Consider the following 16,423-nt stretch of genomic DNA (forward strand, 5'->3'; position numbering starts at 1 on the left):
AGAAATATTTTCTTGGAGTTTAGATTGTTTGACTGTTTTGTGGATAATCATTTAAGCATTAATCTACATCCATGTTCTTATTGCACTACCAAACCCCACCTGCTACCCATTTCATTTTCTTATTTCTGACTACAACAGAAGTTGTAATGTACAGTGTATTTTAGTGCAATGTTTTACTTTTAGAAAGATGTAAAAGTCTATTTTACTTTCTTTTAAATGAAAAGCTTTTAATATTATCCAGAAGCAAATCTGCTCTACATATCGTTTCTTGGGGAAGAAAAGCATACCTTGTGAAAATCTTAAATTGTGATCTTGCAGTATGACACCTACCTCCTAAAATGTACTGGTAAGTCATGGTAGTTCAGCCTGAAATGATTATGTATTGTTGTGACCTTGTCCTCGATTTAGGCCGTGTTTAGTAATTTATTTAACATTTGTTGTTTGTCCTACTGCTACTTTAGCTTCTGTTGGTCACCAAAATGAATTTAGGTTCCTTTTAACAAGACTGGCTTACATCTGTGCAATTAAAATGCAGTCAGAGCTACACTGAGGTTGCCTTAGCTTTAGATGGACAATCTAAGCTTTGAGAAACTGGTTATTTGACATTTCATCTAATATGTGCTATTGGATTCAATCCTTTGTGTCTGGGGTCTTATCAGCTAGTGTTCTGACACAAAAGAAATTAAACATTTTCGCACGTTTAGACACTCTAACACTGTGGAGTGTCTCACACCTGGAGCAGCTGCTGGTTTAGTGGGGACTCACTTCAGTCGTAGGTGGAAGAGAGTGCTGGTTATTCATTACCCTCTCACCTACAACCCCTGCCCGGGACTGAACCACTGACCTTTAGGTTCACAATTCCAACCCTCTGTTAGGCCAGGCTGCAAAATGCACTCCAATTGTAACCTTTACATAACCAGTGGCAGTGCCAACATGTCTGCACAAACCTTAGCAATCCCACCTAGTGCTTTAGCGTCTCAACTATTTGAAGTACTAGTGTGTCAAACAAACAGACAAGGCAGGAATATTTTGCCTGTACACCTAAGCCAACCGAATGCTGGAGATGAAGCTTGTTATAAGACCTGTCAGGAGGTCTTCTGTATATTGTTTTACTGTTTTGGCCACTGTATAATTGTTACCTGGTGCTACAAGTTATGTACATACATTGTGTTTTATACTTGCCTTCAAAGATGCTGTCTCAATCATTAAAACAATAAAAGCTCTTGTGAACAGATGTTGTTTTATTTCAGTTAAAAGCATACAAAAGTGAAATTGAAATATGAGTTAGCTTCTTAATCAGCTCTCACATATTAGTTATATAAAAGGTATGAACCATTCTCTTAAAATAGCCAATTATGAAAGGGGGTGGGTTTAGCCCACTTCCTTGTGCATTTTATTTACAGGTTCAAACAAGTAAATGAATTAGCATGACTCCTACCCACATGAAAAGTACTGCAGATGGCACATTTTCACCAACAATATTGGAATATATCAATATTTGCCAGGATTTAAACTAAAGAGAGAGAATGCAAGTATTCCAATCCACCAGTAGTTTCTCAGGTAAAACTGAGGGGACCGTAGGATGTCATTGGTTGAAAACAGTCCACTCTTATGAACCATTGGCCTCCTGGTTCATGAGGGCAGTCAGATCTTGCTTAGTTTTATCCAGAGCAGCAATTTTTGCACGTCGACTTGGTCGAACTGATGGAGGCTCTTCAGGAATATTCTCTTCATCACTATACATAAAAAGAAATATTAGCAATAGCACAATTAAAATAACCTGCAAAAAAGTTAGCATCTCAGCTTGAGAAAACTGCCAAATTGTAGCACAATCCAACCTTTCATCAGAAGACATGTCTGCTTTATAAGATTTTTTTCCATTCTTTGCAGTGGCAGCTTTTTTCTGGCCTGTAAAAAAATAAGTAAATAAACAGTGGAGGCTGAATACAACAATATCTAACATCGACCCAACACAAACAATTCAAAACGAAGAAAATAATGACCTCTTTTTGCTCGTTTTGGTTTAGTCTCATCCTTGTTCATCAACTCTGCAAGAATGAACAGGTTAGTAAGTGCAATCTTAAATTTGAATCTTAATCATCTTATCAAAATTGGATGCAAATCTACATTATGTTAGCTAGTACCTCCATTGTTTTCATCAAAGTTAAGCAAGGCTGTGTCCTGGTTACTGGCTGAATTGGAACCATGATCTCCGATTAGCTGGTTACAAAGCTTCTCGATAACCCTTGTACAGTACTTATCTTTCACTTCCTGTAACAAAAGATAAAGATGTGGTCACTACAATCATAATCACTGGCTTTAAAAGGGCACAGATGATGAAAATCAGCTTTTGTAAGCTGTTAGGACACAACTGTATGTCCAGTGTCATATTGGAGTGATACACAAGCCACTTTTTTTTCTGACGTTAAAATAGGACCCAAATTCCAGTGATTTTGAGGCCCAATGTGACGTAGGAGTGCGGAATTCACTGACAGGCGCCATGTTTCTATAATAACATGTACAGAACATTTTTTGTAAAGAAACTGGGATTAAAATATCTGTTCCAACTCTATTTATAACTTAAGAAAAAAATAAAAATAAAAATCAAAGAGCATGTTTGTAATAAAGACAGTAAGATCGCTATGTAATTCTTAACCGCTATAATCACCACAGCTGCATGGTGTCAGTATATATATATATATATATGTGCAAATTTACTGACAACATGCACCTGTGGTGATTATAGTATGTCCCCCTAGGCCTGCACTCACACTGCGTCTTTACCTTACGAGCTGAAGCACGCTTACGTCATTGATGATGCTACTATTCAGTTTAACAGGAAGAGAAGCGCTCTTGCTCAGTACAGTAGATTGCTTTAATTGTAGCGTTTTGTATTTGTATTTAATGGAAAGCATATTTTAAGTCGTTTGATATGCAGTGACAGTCAAATAATTTGTAGAACAGATCCACCACTTTTGGCGCTCATAAATGTCCTCGTGCTTTATGTATTATGAAGTCTGCTGAAGGTGGCAGCTGACGTGCAGTGGGGGGTTTGCATCTTCCATAAACAAATGACAATTAGCGTTCATTGAAAAGTAAGAATGATTAATAAATCCATGAGTCCCTTAAAGTAACGTTACGTTAGGTCTGTGTAATTAATCGAACATTCGGTTGCAATTTTAGCTTCTAACAATTATGAAAAAACATTAATCAAGATGAAACGATTATTGCAGTTATCCCTTTCCAGTTGTACACGTGTTGGTTTGCAAAGATTTCATGTGAAAATGACAAAAAGCATGTACTGTAATTTAACTTGCGGCACAGGATGCACATGATTCGAATGTACATCAATGAATGATTCAATAAATACGATAGAATAAAAATATGAAACAAACTGTGCTTTAAGCATCTTTACAGCACAGTTTGTTTCATATTTTTATTCTATCGTATTTATTTCCCTTTCCTTATTTACAGGGAGGAAAATAACTGTATGTGTGTGTGTCAACTGATAATCGTTTTGAATAATCGTGATTACAATTATTACCAAAAAAAATTGTGATTATGATTTTTCCCATATTCGAGCAGCCCTACGTCGGGTCTTTAGTTTTGTGCCACTGCACACTACAAGCGTATCGTGCCAAAGCCCAACCGGAATGCGTTCTGGCACACCTCTTCCAACCGGGCCAGGGCCAGTCAACTGAACTGCGCCTGGGCCTGATTCAGAGCACTCGCATGTCAAACAAACCGGGAAACGCACCCGGGCAAGGTTCGGATAGCCTAGTGGAAGTGCACCCTAAAACGGCTACACTGTACTCAGGTGTTAAAATGGGGATATTGTAGAGACTATAATAAATTATCTGACTGGCATTTAGAGCTAAAACTTTAGACACCAAAGGCTTATCTTGCATCTTGTAAAAGGGGTAATATAGGTGCTTTTTAATGCCAATCAAATTTGACAGCCCATTTCATTGTCAAGTGTTTCCGCCTTAATCTGATGTTCTTTTCTTTGATGCATGTTTACAAAAGACATGGCAATACCTGTAAGATGTCTTTTAACAGGAGCTGCAGTTCATTGTTGGCAGGTCCAGGTTCAGTGTTAATCTCCAGCCAGCTGAGAGTTTTGCAGTAGAGGCGCACTTCAGGAGCAGAAACATCTCTCAAGATCTCATTACAAACACGCAACGCCAGTGAGTCATGAACTGACACAGCCTGCAAAAGAGATGTTTGATCACTTAGATAATATGTCAACAGATTCAAGTGCTTCAAACAAAAGGCATTACTGATTCTTTTGTAAGTTTACCTGTACGACCGCAGGTTGCAGGAGAGCGCTGGGTCGTGTTAGTTCAACAAACAATTCAGCCACATTAGACGCGTCTACCTCAGACAGCGGAGAGGTCACAGGAGCATTGAACAGTGTTCTCATGGTTGGTAGAAAACTCTCCTCCACACACTCTTGATTTGCTCTAGGTTACAACAATTTCAGGAGAAACTGTAAATATCTTGCTGTGCGCTTACAACAATGTATTTCATGTTTAACAGTGGAATGATTCAGACATAACTGCCTGTAACATTACAGGGTTAGTTCACTCAAATATTATGGTTTTTTTAGATACTCTATGCATGTACATTGATGTTAAAGCAAAAAGAAATCAATTGAAACATTTTCCTCAATCAAACCCCATAACAGATATAGAATCAGTAAAATGTTGCTGTATTGTTCATTAACAAGTATTTGTGTATGAGTGATAAATTAAAATGTTCTATATAAATGATTATGAATTTTATTAAGACCACCTAATGACTCAACATGCGATAGTCATGGAACATATTGGGAGAAAGCACACCAAAACAAAATATCTATACTTTACTTATGTACCAAAACACAACAATGTAATAATATTGAATTTGCTTCCTGCTCACAAAAACAACTAAAGAGTGAGAAATCTGAACAGAAGCGGTTGTGTCCCACTTGAATGCATATTTAATACTAGATTAAAAAAAAATGCATCTGGGACGACGACTTGTGATTGGATCACTAAAAATGCATATTACCTGGTGAAAATAGGGTTTCAGATTTCATTAAAAAAACTTATATTTTTCTAAGATGAAAAAGTACTGCAAGTTTGGAACCTGAAGAAAAGTAAATGGCAGAATTGTATTTGTGGCTGAATTCAGCCTTTAAACTACATTCAAACTTTATTTTCAGGATTTCTGTATGACGGCAAAACTATGGCAAAAAGAATCAAGCGCACTGGTGATGTTTATGCACTCGATCTGTCTGTCTCTTTTCCTTTTCTCTGTGAACACAAAATTTTCTTTTTAGGCCAAGTTATGTTCCATATATATTTACTTTTTACAGATGTGCTGCCTTTGACAGTTGTATTTCGTCAATTGTCTCTATTAAAACTTAATAGGTGATAATAGGTGTTAGATGATTATAGCATAGTTGATGTCACCAGCTATCACTTTTTTGAATGCTTAGATGAAGTTTAGCAGCTATACTTAAACTGAGCTCAAGCCAAAAGCATTACAATTTATACAAATCAATCTCAAACTCATTTTCTATGAAGAACATAGGTTTACAAATGAATCAAGTTTAAAAAGTACATAGTAAATATATTGCATTATTCTGCTACTCCACTATTTATGTGTCCTATAAGATGTGGCCATGAGGTATATTTATAGAATTGGTATTTTTATGCCTCTGAAGGGGAAAGATGCAATGTATATGCAGTGAGTATAGTGATACAAATGAAGATGTAGCAATAACATCTTTGTGCCAATAGGTGTGGACAAACACCCATCTAAATGTCTGCCACAATAGTATATTCATCAAAAAGGATTAATAAAACATGAAGTCTTTATAAGCAAGTTATTGAATCAATGAGACTGAAAAAAATCTAATTAAAGTATATAATATACAACATATATACAATTTTTTATTTTAAACTATCCATGTTTACAGTGGTGGTTCTAGGATTTCATCCTTTGGGGGGCTTTTTTATATATATATATGCCCAAGGATGAAATCCTAGAACCACCACTTTAAAAGTCATTTACAAAACAAAAATAACTAGACAGATTAAAGAATATGAAATAATAATTAAACCAAAAATAAGTTTTGTGTGAGAAAAGAGAAGAATGAGAGCTCGTGACAGCTTGCATCGTACACGAAGGTGATATGTGCGTGAGGGTTTACAGCGAGCTCTCAGGCTCCCATTTCCTCACAGTGGATCAGTTAAGCACGCGCGTAAACATCCCATGCGCACACGGGCACCAGTTCCCTCGCGTGTAGGTCTGTTATCTTCTCGTAGTTCACTTGACTTCACATTGCCAGTGCACTTGATTTATCTTGCCATTGATTTGCCATCATATTTCTGCTCAGAAGTACCTGCTCAGATGCATACCTGCTTGCCCGAGCATACAGTTGTAAGAAAACTCCCAGACAATGGCGCAGTCTTTGGTCATCCTCGGTTACAGGATTGTACCACAGTAACACAAGGCGGGACAGCAGCTTTGGGCTTAAGATTCTTCCACAGTACATCAGCTTGGCCAGACCCTCTGCTGTCTCTGTGCGAAGCTCACAGACCTGAAAAATATCAGTTTCATTTGATGCAGCATTTGCAGAACATTTAGGGCAAATTGTCAAAATGCTAGCCAATCAGCTACAGGATTCATTCATTCATTTTCTTTTCGGCTTAGTCCCTTTATTAATCCAGCATCGCCACAGAGGAATGAACCACAAACTTATCCAGCACCTGTTTCACACAGGATGCCCTTCCAGCCGCAACCCATCTCTGGGAAACATCCATACACACTCATACACTATGGACAATTTAGCCTACCCAATTCACATGTCTTTGGACTGTGGGGGAAACCGGAGCACCCGAAGGAAACCCACGCAAACGCAGGGAGAACATGCAAACTCAGAACTCTTGGCTAAGTCAGAAATGCCAAATGACTTAGCCAAGGCTCGAACCAGCGACCTTCTTGCTGTGAGGCGACAGCACTACCTACTGCGCCACTGAGTCACCCCCACCTACAGGATTTGCCACATTATTGAATTGTAAATAAATCTTTACTCTGACTCTGGACAAATACATTCAAAAATAAATACACATTCATTAAACAGTAATTAATATCAATTTATAAATTGCTATAGAATTTTTCTATAATAGGGATATGATTTTTAAACATTTCTGATATTTAATATACATTGAATTGAGCATTTGACATTGGCATTCAGGGCAGTGTCAAAATGCAAATGCAATTGGTTGTGGAAGCGTTTGAAAGCCATGTTAATGAGCTGATCAGTCAGCACTTTGCTCATATATCTGCACGGTTCTGTTGATAGACGTGGCTCAAACAATGCCAATCGAATAAATTAATTTCTGGAGGAGGCTAATAATAATTTACAAAACCCTTTTATTGCAGCCAAAATAAAAAGACTTTCTTCAGTAGAAATCATAATAGGAGATAGGGTGCATATTTACTTTCCCTGTTAAAAATAGCTTGGGAAATATTTAAAAAAGAAATGTCACAAGTATGTATTATATATACAGTGCCCAGCATAGATGAATACAAACATTAAATTAGTCAGTAACAAAGCCAAAACTAGAGCTAATGTAACAAAACTAACTAAAGATTATGGTAATGATCTTAAAATAGAGCACCCAAATTAATATAAAAAAATAATAACTACAAATTTTAAAAACAAAGAAACAATTATTTTTTTTGTTAACTTTGTAGTTTGTAAAATGGATGTTTTTTTTTGCAATACCTCACAAACTCTATTAATTTAATAAAAATTGTATTGTTTAAACACACCAGTTTATCGACTATATTTAAACAACCATTACAAAAAGGACAAGCCAGTCAATTTCTGATGTCATGTTGTGATCTTTCCTACATTTTTTTTTCTTCAAAAAGTCATTCTGGGTTTTACATCAATGGTAAAGACCAGACAACAGCAACTGGTATTTCACGCTCTGTCAATTTCATTTTTGAGGAATTACAAAACTTAAAAAAAAAAAAAAAAATCTCTTTACACCAATCTATTACAATAGATTTACAGTAATTAGTTCTATTTTAGCTGTTTGTTGGGTTTAGGTAGGAAATGTCAGATTATGTCCTTAGTTCCTATAGTGTGCCTTTAACAAAATGTCATGCTAATGTAATTGATATGCAGTACCTCACTATCAAGGAATTCTGAGAGCATCTTCAGAATGCTCTGCATAGTGCTCTCCTCCTCTGCTTGTTTTTCTGGTTGTTGGTCACTGATGTCTGGAGAGTCAGGTGTCTGGGAGGCAGGAGGAACAGGCTTGTCTTGTAGAATATCAAAACCATTGAGGAGGAGCTGATCAATAAGAGATCGAAGGGCGCTGATTCTGATTTTAGGCTCATCCAGCTGTGTGATCTAAAATAAATAAATCAATAAAGTTTTACCTCTAATTCATCAACAAAAGAACTTAATTCAGTGTTTTTTAAAGCATAAAAATACCTGCAAGAGCAGCACAAGGTGTGTGTTGGCAAGGTCTTTACTGTGGAGAGCAGCAGTTCCCAAACATATGACAGCCATGTTGCGCACAGCAGGATTAGGGTTGGAAACACTTGGCAGTATCTAAAAATAAGAGATCACTTTGAAGCTTTATTTTGAAGCTCTTTAAGCAGTTAAGCACTGAACTGATTTTTTTGAGAGTTACACAAATGAGAAAAGCTGCATTTTTTTTTTATGCGAGTGCATTTACGTATGAGTATCGTACCAGTGATTCTATCAGAGCAATCATGGTGGGGCAGACTCCTCTTTTTATGCTCATTTGCTTGAACAACTCGGCACACATTGTCAAACATTTCAACAAGGTCTCAGGGTCACTCTGGAAAAGACACACATCTTGTAATGTTGATTTATGAAGCAAGCAATGTTGGTGCTTAAATGTCAATTATGTCATGCTCATAGAAACAAGCAAATCATTTAACTCAACAGCCCATCTACAAAAATAAAAACAAAATAATTCAACCAATTAACAAATCAGTTATATTTGCTGGAGGAAAATTCCCTGTTTATAAACTGATGCTTAAGCATTACGAACTGGTTATATACATTTTGAATATTTAGAAAGTCCCATATTCTTACCTAAACTTATTTGATCAAAAACAGTTAGAAAAGTTATAAACACTTTTATTAAAACATCTATTTTTTTGTTTTGTACTTTATTTCTATTGTGACAAAGGTAAAGGCTAGTCTTTAGTACTGCATGACCATTCAGAATTATCTGTTGTCATTAAATTTTTTTGTTTAAATATTTCTCAATGAAAAATGTAGTTGATGAAATAAATGTACCTACAAATACACACATGCATGTATATGTGCTTGTAAATTTTGTACCTTTTCCATACGCTGTTCCTTGACATTTTCGGCTGGCTGTGAAACCTCCAGGGCAAGCTGGTTTTTGAGCTCCTCCAGTTGAGAGATGGAGTCTTTCAGCTCAGCTGCACGACTAAAGTCCTGACAGCTGATGCACTCTTCTAGAGTCTGTTTGGCCTCCATTATCTGCACTCGCACCTCAGCCAGCTATCAAAAATATTTTTAAATCAAGACAAATGCAATAGATTTATGACATTAGGCACCAGTGATGTATAAATTTAAACTCACTCTGACTTGTTTTCTGCGTTTCTCATTCTCATCCACAGGCTCAGAGATGGGCAAAATAGGCTCCCTCACATCAGAGATTATTTCAGCAACCTGAAGAAAATATAACCACAGTCAACCAATTACATTTATTTTTTTAGCCAGTGATTAAACTTATTGCAAGCATGAAAAACAATGTAATCAGATTTTTAGCACCCAGTTAGGGTCAACTTTGAGTGTCAGCACACCCAAAGAAAATCAATCTGAAAGAAATATACTGATCCAGCCTCAGGCTGTCACAAACAGAAGGTTTTTCATAAGTAATATGCTGTTCAACAAGTACTGACCATCTGAATTTTCTGCGCATCATCTCGCAAAATGTTGATAAGTTTCTCTACTAGCAGACCAATCAGAGAAACGGGTGTGTTGGGCATCACAAGGATCTCCTGCAGCACTGCTACCATGCGCTTCCTAAACAGTAGTTGAGAAGGTTAAAGCATTTTACCTTTACATGCAATTAATTAAATAATATCAATGTTGTCTTCAGAAAATAAAAATAATTCGAACACTCAAGAATTTAATGTTGAACAAAAAAATTTTTTCCACAATGATCAACAAAAGATCTACATTCACTTGCACCTCTACATTACAGATTTATGCAACTAAATTTAGATAACTGCAACTTGGCAAAAAAGCCTCTGCTAAATTATTACATGTTAATGTCTCCACAGTTCATGCAACCAGCCTCAGATATATTGATAAATCAGACCTGCCGCCTTCCTCAGAAGTGTCCAGACATCCAACAAGCAGAATCAACTGCTGCCCAACAAACTCTTGGGTCATCACCATCTCAAGCTGTGTCATATCAGCTCTTTGCGCCTCGGACAGCTGAGTAATGCTCTTTAGATAACTGAAACAAAAAGGCTCTTGTTTAGCTGGCATATCAGTTTATCATCCATTTATATGCAAGACAGTAAACACAAGCGTAGAGCACATTCACCTGTATAGATACTCAGCATAGATTGCTGCCTCAGGGAGTAACTGCTCCAGTAATTCTTCACCCTCGTTTCCTTTACTCTTGACAAATTCACACAGTGCTCTCCAGTACAATACATTTTCACATGAGAGGGACTTGACAGGAATCAGTTTTCTGTACAGACATACAATTAAACTTGCATAAGACAAATATACTGGCAGCAACTCAATGTAATAAAGAATAATAATAACAACAGTAACAGCAACATGTGCAGCTAGTTTCACATTATAAAAATAAACTTGTAAATCGTAACTATATAAAAACTAGTCATTTTTTAAGATATTTTTAAGGTTTTGTCTAAGGATGCACCGATATGGGTTTTTGGGCCTATATCGATAACCGATAACTCTTCAGATTTGGATGCAGATAGCCGATATATATATATAGGCCGATAATTATAAATATCTCGAAATGTTATATTTTTATACAGTGAAAACTGTTTTTATTTTAAAAACGTCATAAAAGTTTGAACTGACCTTATGAACTGAATAATCTATACTCAAAGCAAAAAAAAAACTATAATTTCAAAATTGCAAGGTGATTATATAGACCTATATTCATGATTTTATAGCATGGCAAAAATAAATTATTTCCTTTTCTTCATAGCAAATTAACATGCAACTTGACTGTTGCATAAAAATACTAGGCGGACTGTTGAGAACCTCTATGCAGGATTCAGTGACTGGCACACCTCTCCCCCGTGCTGCTGTGAAGGCTGTCAGATCAGATATGTGTGCAGTGATAGCCCTCACGCACACTCGTTATAATCCATATGAATATGCCGATTAAACTAATTACAATCTTACATCAACAACACATGGCAAGCAATATGTTGATAATAACAAATAATCATATTAGATTACAAACAAACCAAAAAGTTGTTTAGCACGTGTGCATCTCTGCTATTAGGTTTACACATGTCATATTTTTCCTGAGGCGATTGAAACCAAAATACACAATGACACTATCACACATATCTACAATGATAAGCAACATGGTTACTTACTGAGTCATTAACGCCCAGCAATACCACATGAAGAAAGAACGGACTTTGAAGGAATAAACAATGTGAGAAAAGATCCATTATAGTGCACTGGACAAGTCTGAACAAGTTTCCCCCACACATGCACGAGGCAGGCAGTTCTGTACCATTAAGTAATTTATCGGCTTAAAGATATCGACCCAATTTTGACATCGGTCCGATGATGAGAACCGTAAAAATAGCATTTAATCAGCCGATATATCGTGCATCCTTAGTTTTGTCTACAAAACAGAATTTTCTTATTTTTATATTGGTGGACTGAATTCTGCTTCAAAGCTGCAGTGACTGAAATATCCTAGTTTCAATGTTTTGATTGAAGCAACTGACCTTTCATCCAACCTGACATCATTTTGCATAAGGTCATCAGAGCTTGTTGCCATTGAAAAGATGGCATGCAGGGCAGTCACTGCAGTTTCTGCACAGTTCTCTACATCTAGTCTGTGAAGCAACTGCAAAACATCTCCTTGGAGCAAGCGAAGCCAAGCAGGCAGCAATTGGGCCCTGACAACCTCCTTCACTGAATCTAAAAGAAAAACATGATTTACTGACTTGTCTGCAAACATGTTATGGCAATTTCATACCGTTTTATATATATATATATATATATATATATATATATATATATATATATATATATATATATATATATATACATATACATATATATACATATACATATATATAGTTTTATTCTTTGACAGCTTAATTAACAATCCATTTCTTACCTGAAGAGTCACTGAGGCCCTCATGTAACAGACTTACTCTCTGAGCAATGCTCAGAGCTCGAATATGCACTTTCTCTGCAAGTACCTGTGGGAAATATATATATTTACTGCATCTAATGCATACTATTGTTCAAATATTCAGGGTCAGTCGGATTCTTATAATTTAGACAATGAGCATTTTTGATTATGAATAAAGAATAATTATTATTTGTTAACTTTCCTTGCAGATTACTCTTTGTCATATAACATTACCTCATAGGCAAGTTTCCTGACTTTCTCCTTGACGTCCCGTGTGCGCTTGTAGATTTTAGGAAGTGTGACGGCAGAAGGTGCAATGCAGGACAGCACAGCACGACGAACCTCAGGGTTTGAGTCATTTTCCAAAAGCAAAACATAAGCTATACACAAACAGAATGAATCACATTCACTTTAATTTACTTACTTTTTATTACTTAATTCATGGATAAATATTTAAATGTTCGCCAGGGAGAGATGTACCTCAATATCCTTTTGAAATAGCTCTAGTAAGAAATATCTGAGTACCTTTAATAGTTGGGCAATCCGAATTAGTGGGGTCCTGGAGTCTGGCCATGGCCAGTGCAGCCTGAATTCTGACATTAGGGTATTTGTCTGTGACTCTGACCAGCATGGCCTCATGGATCCTATCACAAAGATCATCGTCGATCTGAGCGTTCTCACTCAGACTGCCCAGCAACTTATTCACCAGCTGACAAACACGAAATCGCACGGCATGGCTGTTTGCACCATGAGACTAAGAGAGAAATAGATGAAGATGGAAAGGAAACGTTAGGTAAACGAACATTTTGCATTTTAGTGACATGCATTTTAGTGACATTACCTCCAAAAGGAAGTTGAACAAAAAGTTCAAAAACTCATTGTCGTCATCTTCCTCCACCTCCTCCTCAGCCTCCTCATTAACAGGGATTTCAAAACTTGCAGCAAACTTTGTGACAAAATCAATGACATTCTCCACTGCTGGCTCTCGAGTGTAAATAATCATGGCATACTTCAGGCAACGTATAAACTCCTCATGGAATTGGGTTTTGTCTTCCAGCTAAAAACAAGACAGAATTCAAATTTAGTATTCAAAAAATATCCTGTGAATCGATTTAAATATTTTGGTTTGGTACAATCTCATTAAAAGATGCATTTATTGCATACAGCAGAGCAAGAGCTTAAATGATATAAAATAAAGCATAACAATATTAAATACATTTATAAATAATGGATTGTGTTTCATTACTCCACTCTTCAGTTTTCCATTACCCATAAGAAATTATTATAATATACTGATTTGATGTTTAAACAAAACATTGCAGGTAAAAAACGAAGCTTTTTAACCAAGGTTTAAGATTTGAACAACTTTTTTGCAATTTTTTTAAGTTTTAATCACTGTCAACTTACAGCATCGTCTTTGAATAAAATGTATGCGTTTCTGTCACATTCATACATAAATCTAGTTTTTTCCTAAACAGGTATTAAGTGCATTTTTAGAGTTTGAATCTGTACCTTATTATATCCGTTCTTTAAACTGGCAACAAGTTTGGCCTTATTGTTATGAGCTTTCTGTGCACGCCGAAAAGCCTCTCCAATCTCCAGATCCGCGTCTCCAGGCATGTTGATATTACTAACACACAAAAACAAATATATCAGTTAACGTTATATCAACTTTAGTTTGAATGAATGATATTTCGTATGCTTACAAATCCAAAACAACTATTAATTTCAGACATACACCTAGCTGGAACACAATGAACGGCACCTGCTTAAACATTTATTTAGGGTTAGCTTTTAACGTGAGTTGTTTTGGCGTTGGCTGTTGTTTTGTGGTCACAGCAGACGTAGAATAACGTTAGCTCGGCAGAACATCTTTACGTTACCTGATATTTCCTTGCCCCATAGGACAGTTCTGATTTAAATACAGAGTTGCTCATTAAACGGGGCAGTATTAAACACAGAACACGATATATGTGAACCTGCACCATATCAGATTGTACACATAAAATGGGCGACTCCACCCCGAGCTCCGACAGTTAGCAACAACATAACAAGAAACGCCAAATCATCACTTAAATGTTATTACATTTAAAAACTATCAAGAACATCGTCGTCGTCAGCGTCTCTGCGAAACAATTAATTCCTTATTAAAAGGTTTTCATGGAGGAAAAACTCTTTAAACCGTGTCATACCTGCAGAAAGGGCTTTGGAAACTTCGCTGTTGAAAAACGACGAAAGCGCCACTTTTCAAAACGTGCTCTCGCGAGACGTTAGGTGGAAACCGTCTGGAAGCGGTATCTTTGTATTCTTCCTTCTAACCTCAGAGTTTCCTCCAGAGGGCGTTCATAGGCTTACTACATGGGCTTACTAGGGCACAGTTGAAATCCTCCTAGGTCCAAATCTCAGGACTTTTTTTCTCAATGGATGTATTTGTGTACTAATTTTCAAATAACAATCAAGGTCCCACATTATTGTAATTTTTTAGATGCAGACCTCCAAATATGATCACACTCGTATGAGGGACCATCGCCCAAAGATGTAAAAGGCAAATTTTTGTATGGAATTTTTACAAACAAATAAATATTGTGAAAAATACATTTTATAAAAGAGTCTAAAATGTTATTTGGAAAATATTGATTCTATTATTTTATGTTTATAAGTTTTATACCCATTATAGTACATTTAACTTTTATTAATTAGACTTTATCATATTTTAGACGTGACCATATTATTATACCATTATACATATAAGTATACCATTATTATTTTGTTAAAAAATATTCATAAATAAATTTTTATTTTACTCTAATTTTAATTTATTTCATCATTTATTTTAATATACTTTAGTTATTTGATTTTAATAGAATTTTTAATCAGATTTAAATTATTATTTTAGAATTATTATATTAAGATTACTTCAATAAATGTGTTAGTTGCTTTTATCCTAAAATGTGTTTATTCATTAAAATGTCTTGTTATTAATTTTAATCATGTTTTTATTGTATAAAATAAAAAAAATTAGATGCTTAATTTATTAAATAAATAAACAATTTATTTATTAAAAATTACTTAAATGTTCTTTGAACTTTAATATGACCAAACCTGAAAGATCTCTGTTCATTTTATGTTTGCTGGAAGCTAAACATGTAATTGTATGTTCTTGGAAAAAAAGAAGACAGTCCTGGTGTATCTCAGTGGATAAAGGAGATGACCTCTTGCACTGCATTAGAAAAGATAACCTATTTTTTGGAAAACAAAATTCATTTTGGTCTATTTGGAAAATATTCTATGACTTTTTGGAGAGTCTAGATGGAGACTCATTTCCTGAACTGATGGACATTGAAAGTATATAGATTAGACAAATATGTTATTGCTGTGTTATTAATATTAGTATTAATATTTATTTTTCTTCTTTCTTTCGAAATGTATTAAGTTATTTTGAATCTATGTTATTCTTTTTGTATTTTGTATTATTTTAAATTTTATAATTATTATTATTATTATTACTTTTTTTTTTTTTTTGCTAAACTGAAAAATTAAACCATTGTCAATTTGTATGTTAACAAATTATTTAAATACATTTTTACAATTTTTATGCTTTTCATCCAAACATTTCCACGGACACTGTAGTTCTCTCTTTTGAGGTCCCAGAACCCTTTGAAAATGTAAATCTACCGTTACAATATACTGTCCCCTTACGCCACCTGAGAACACAAAAAAAGAGAAGAAAACATCTATTTTACGTTAATTTAGATCGTACTGCAGTTCTCAGTTGACACTGTTTATGATAAAACGATTCAATGTTTAAACATCATGTGAATGCGAGTAGCTGTGGTTACCGTAACGAAACTGAGGCGTGGAACCTGCGCGTGCTTGTGTTTGTTGTGCTGTTGCGCGTGCTGCTGTTCAGGGGAGGGGCTGTGATTACACTGCAGTACCCGTGACTCGTAATGTTAGACGGTAGTCACGCCCCG

General features: G+C 35.6%; 1 protein-coding gene across 1 annotated transcript; it reads right to left on the reverse strand.

Annotated features, from left to right (window-relative positions):
- Nucleotides 1-1,223: 1,223 nt before the first annotated feature.
- Nucleotides 1,224-14,718, reverse strand: ncapg (non-SMC condensin I complex, subunit G). Its single transcript, XM_056459790.1, has 22 exons — nucleotides 14,642-14,718; nucleotides 13,962-14,079; nucleotides 13,291-13,506; nucleotides 12,975-13,203; nucleotides 12,684-12,829; nucleotides 12,432-12,516; nucleotides 12,034-12,229; nucleotides 10,629-10,778; nucleotides 10,398-10,538; nucleotides 9,976-10,099; nucleotides 9,653-9,742; nucleotides 9,386-9,571; nucleotides 8,763-8,873; nucleotides 8,501-8,620; nucleotides 8,192-8,416; nucleotides 6,408-6,589; nucleotides 4,301-4,463; nucleotides 4,039-4,209; nucleotides 2,145-2,271; nucleotides 2,004-2,048; nucleotides 1,839-1,908; nucleotides 1,224-1,736 (listed from the first exon to the last, which is right to left on the reverse strand). The coding sequence occupies exons 2-22, from the start codon at nucleotides 14,067-14,069 to the stop codon at nucleotides 1,610-1,612; spliced, it is 3,012 nt and encodes a 1,003-aa protein (XP_056315765.1). The 5' UTR covers nucleotides 14,070-14,079; nucleotides 14,642-14,718; the 3' UTR covers nucleotides 1,224-1,609.
- Between the last annotated feature and the right edge of the window lie 1,705 nt (nucleotides 14,719-16,423).

This window comes from Danio aesculapii, chromosome 1 (assembly GCF_903798145.1).
Source record: "Danio aesculapii chromosome 1, fDanAes4.1, whole genome shotgun sequence".
Lineage (NCBI taxonomy): Eukaryota > Metazoa > Chordata > Actinopteri > Cypriniformes > Danionidae > Danio > Danio aesculapii.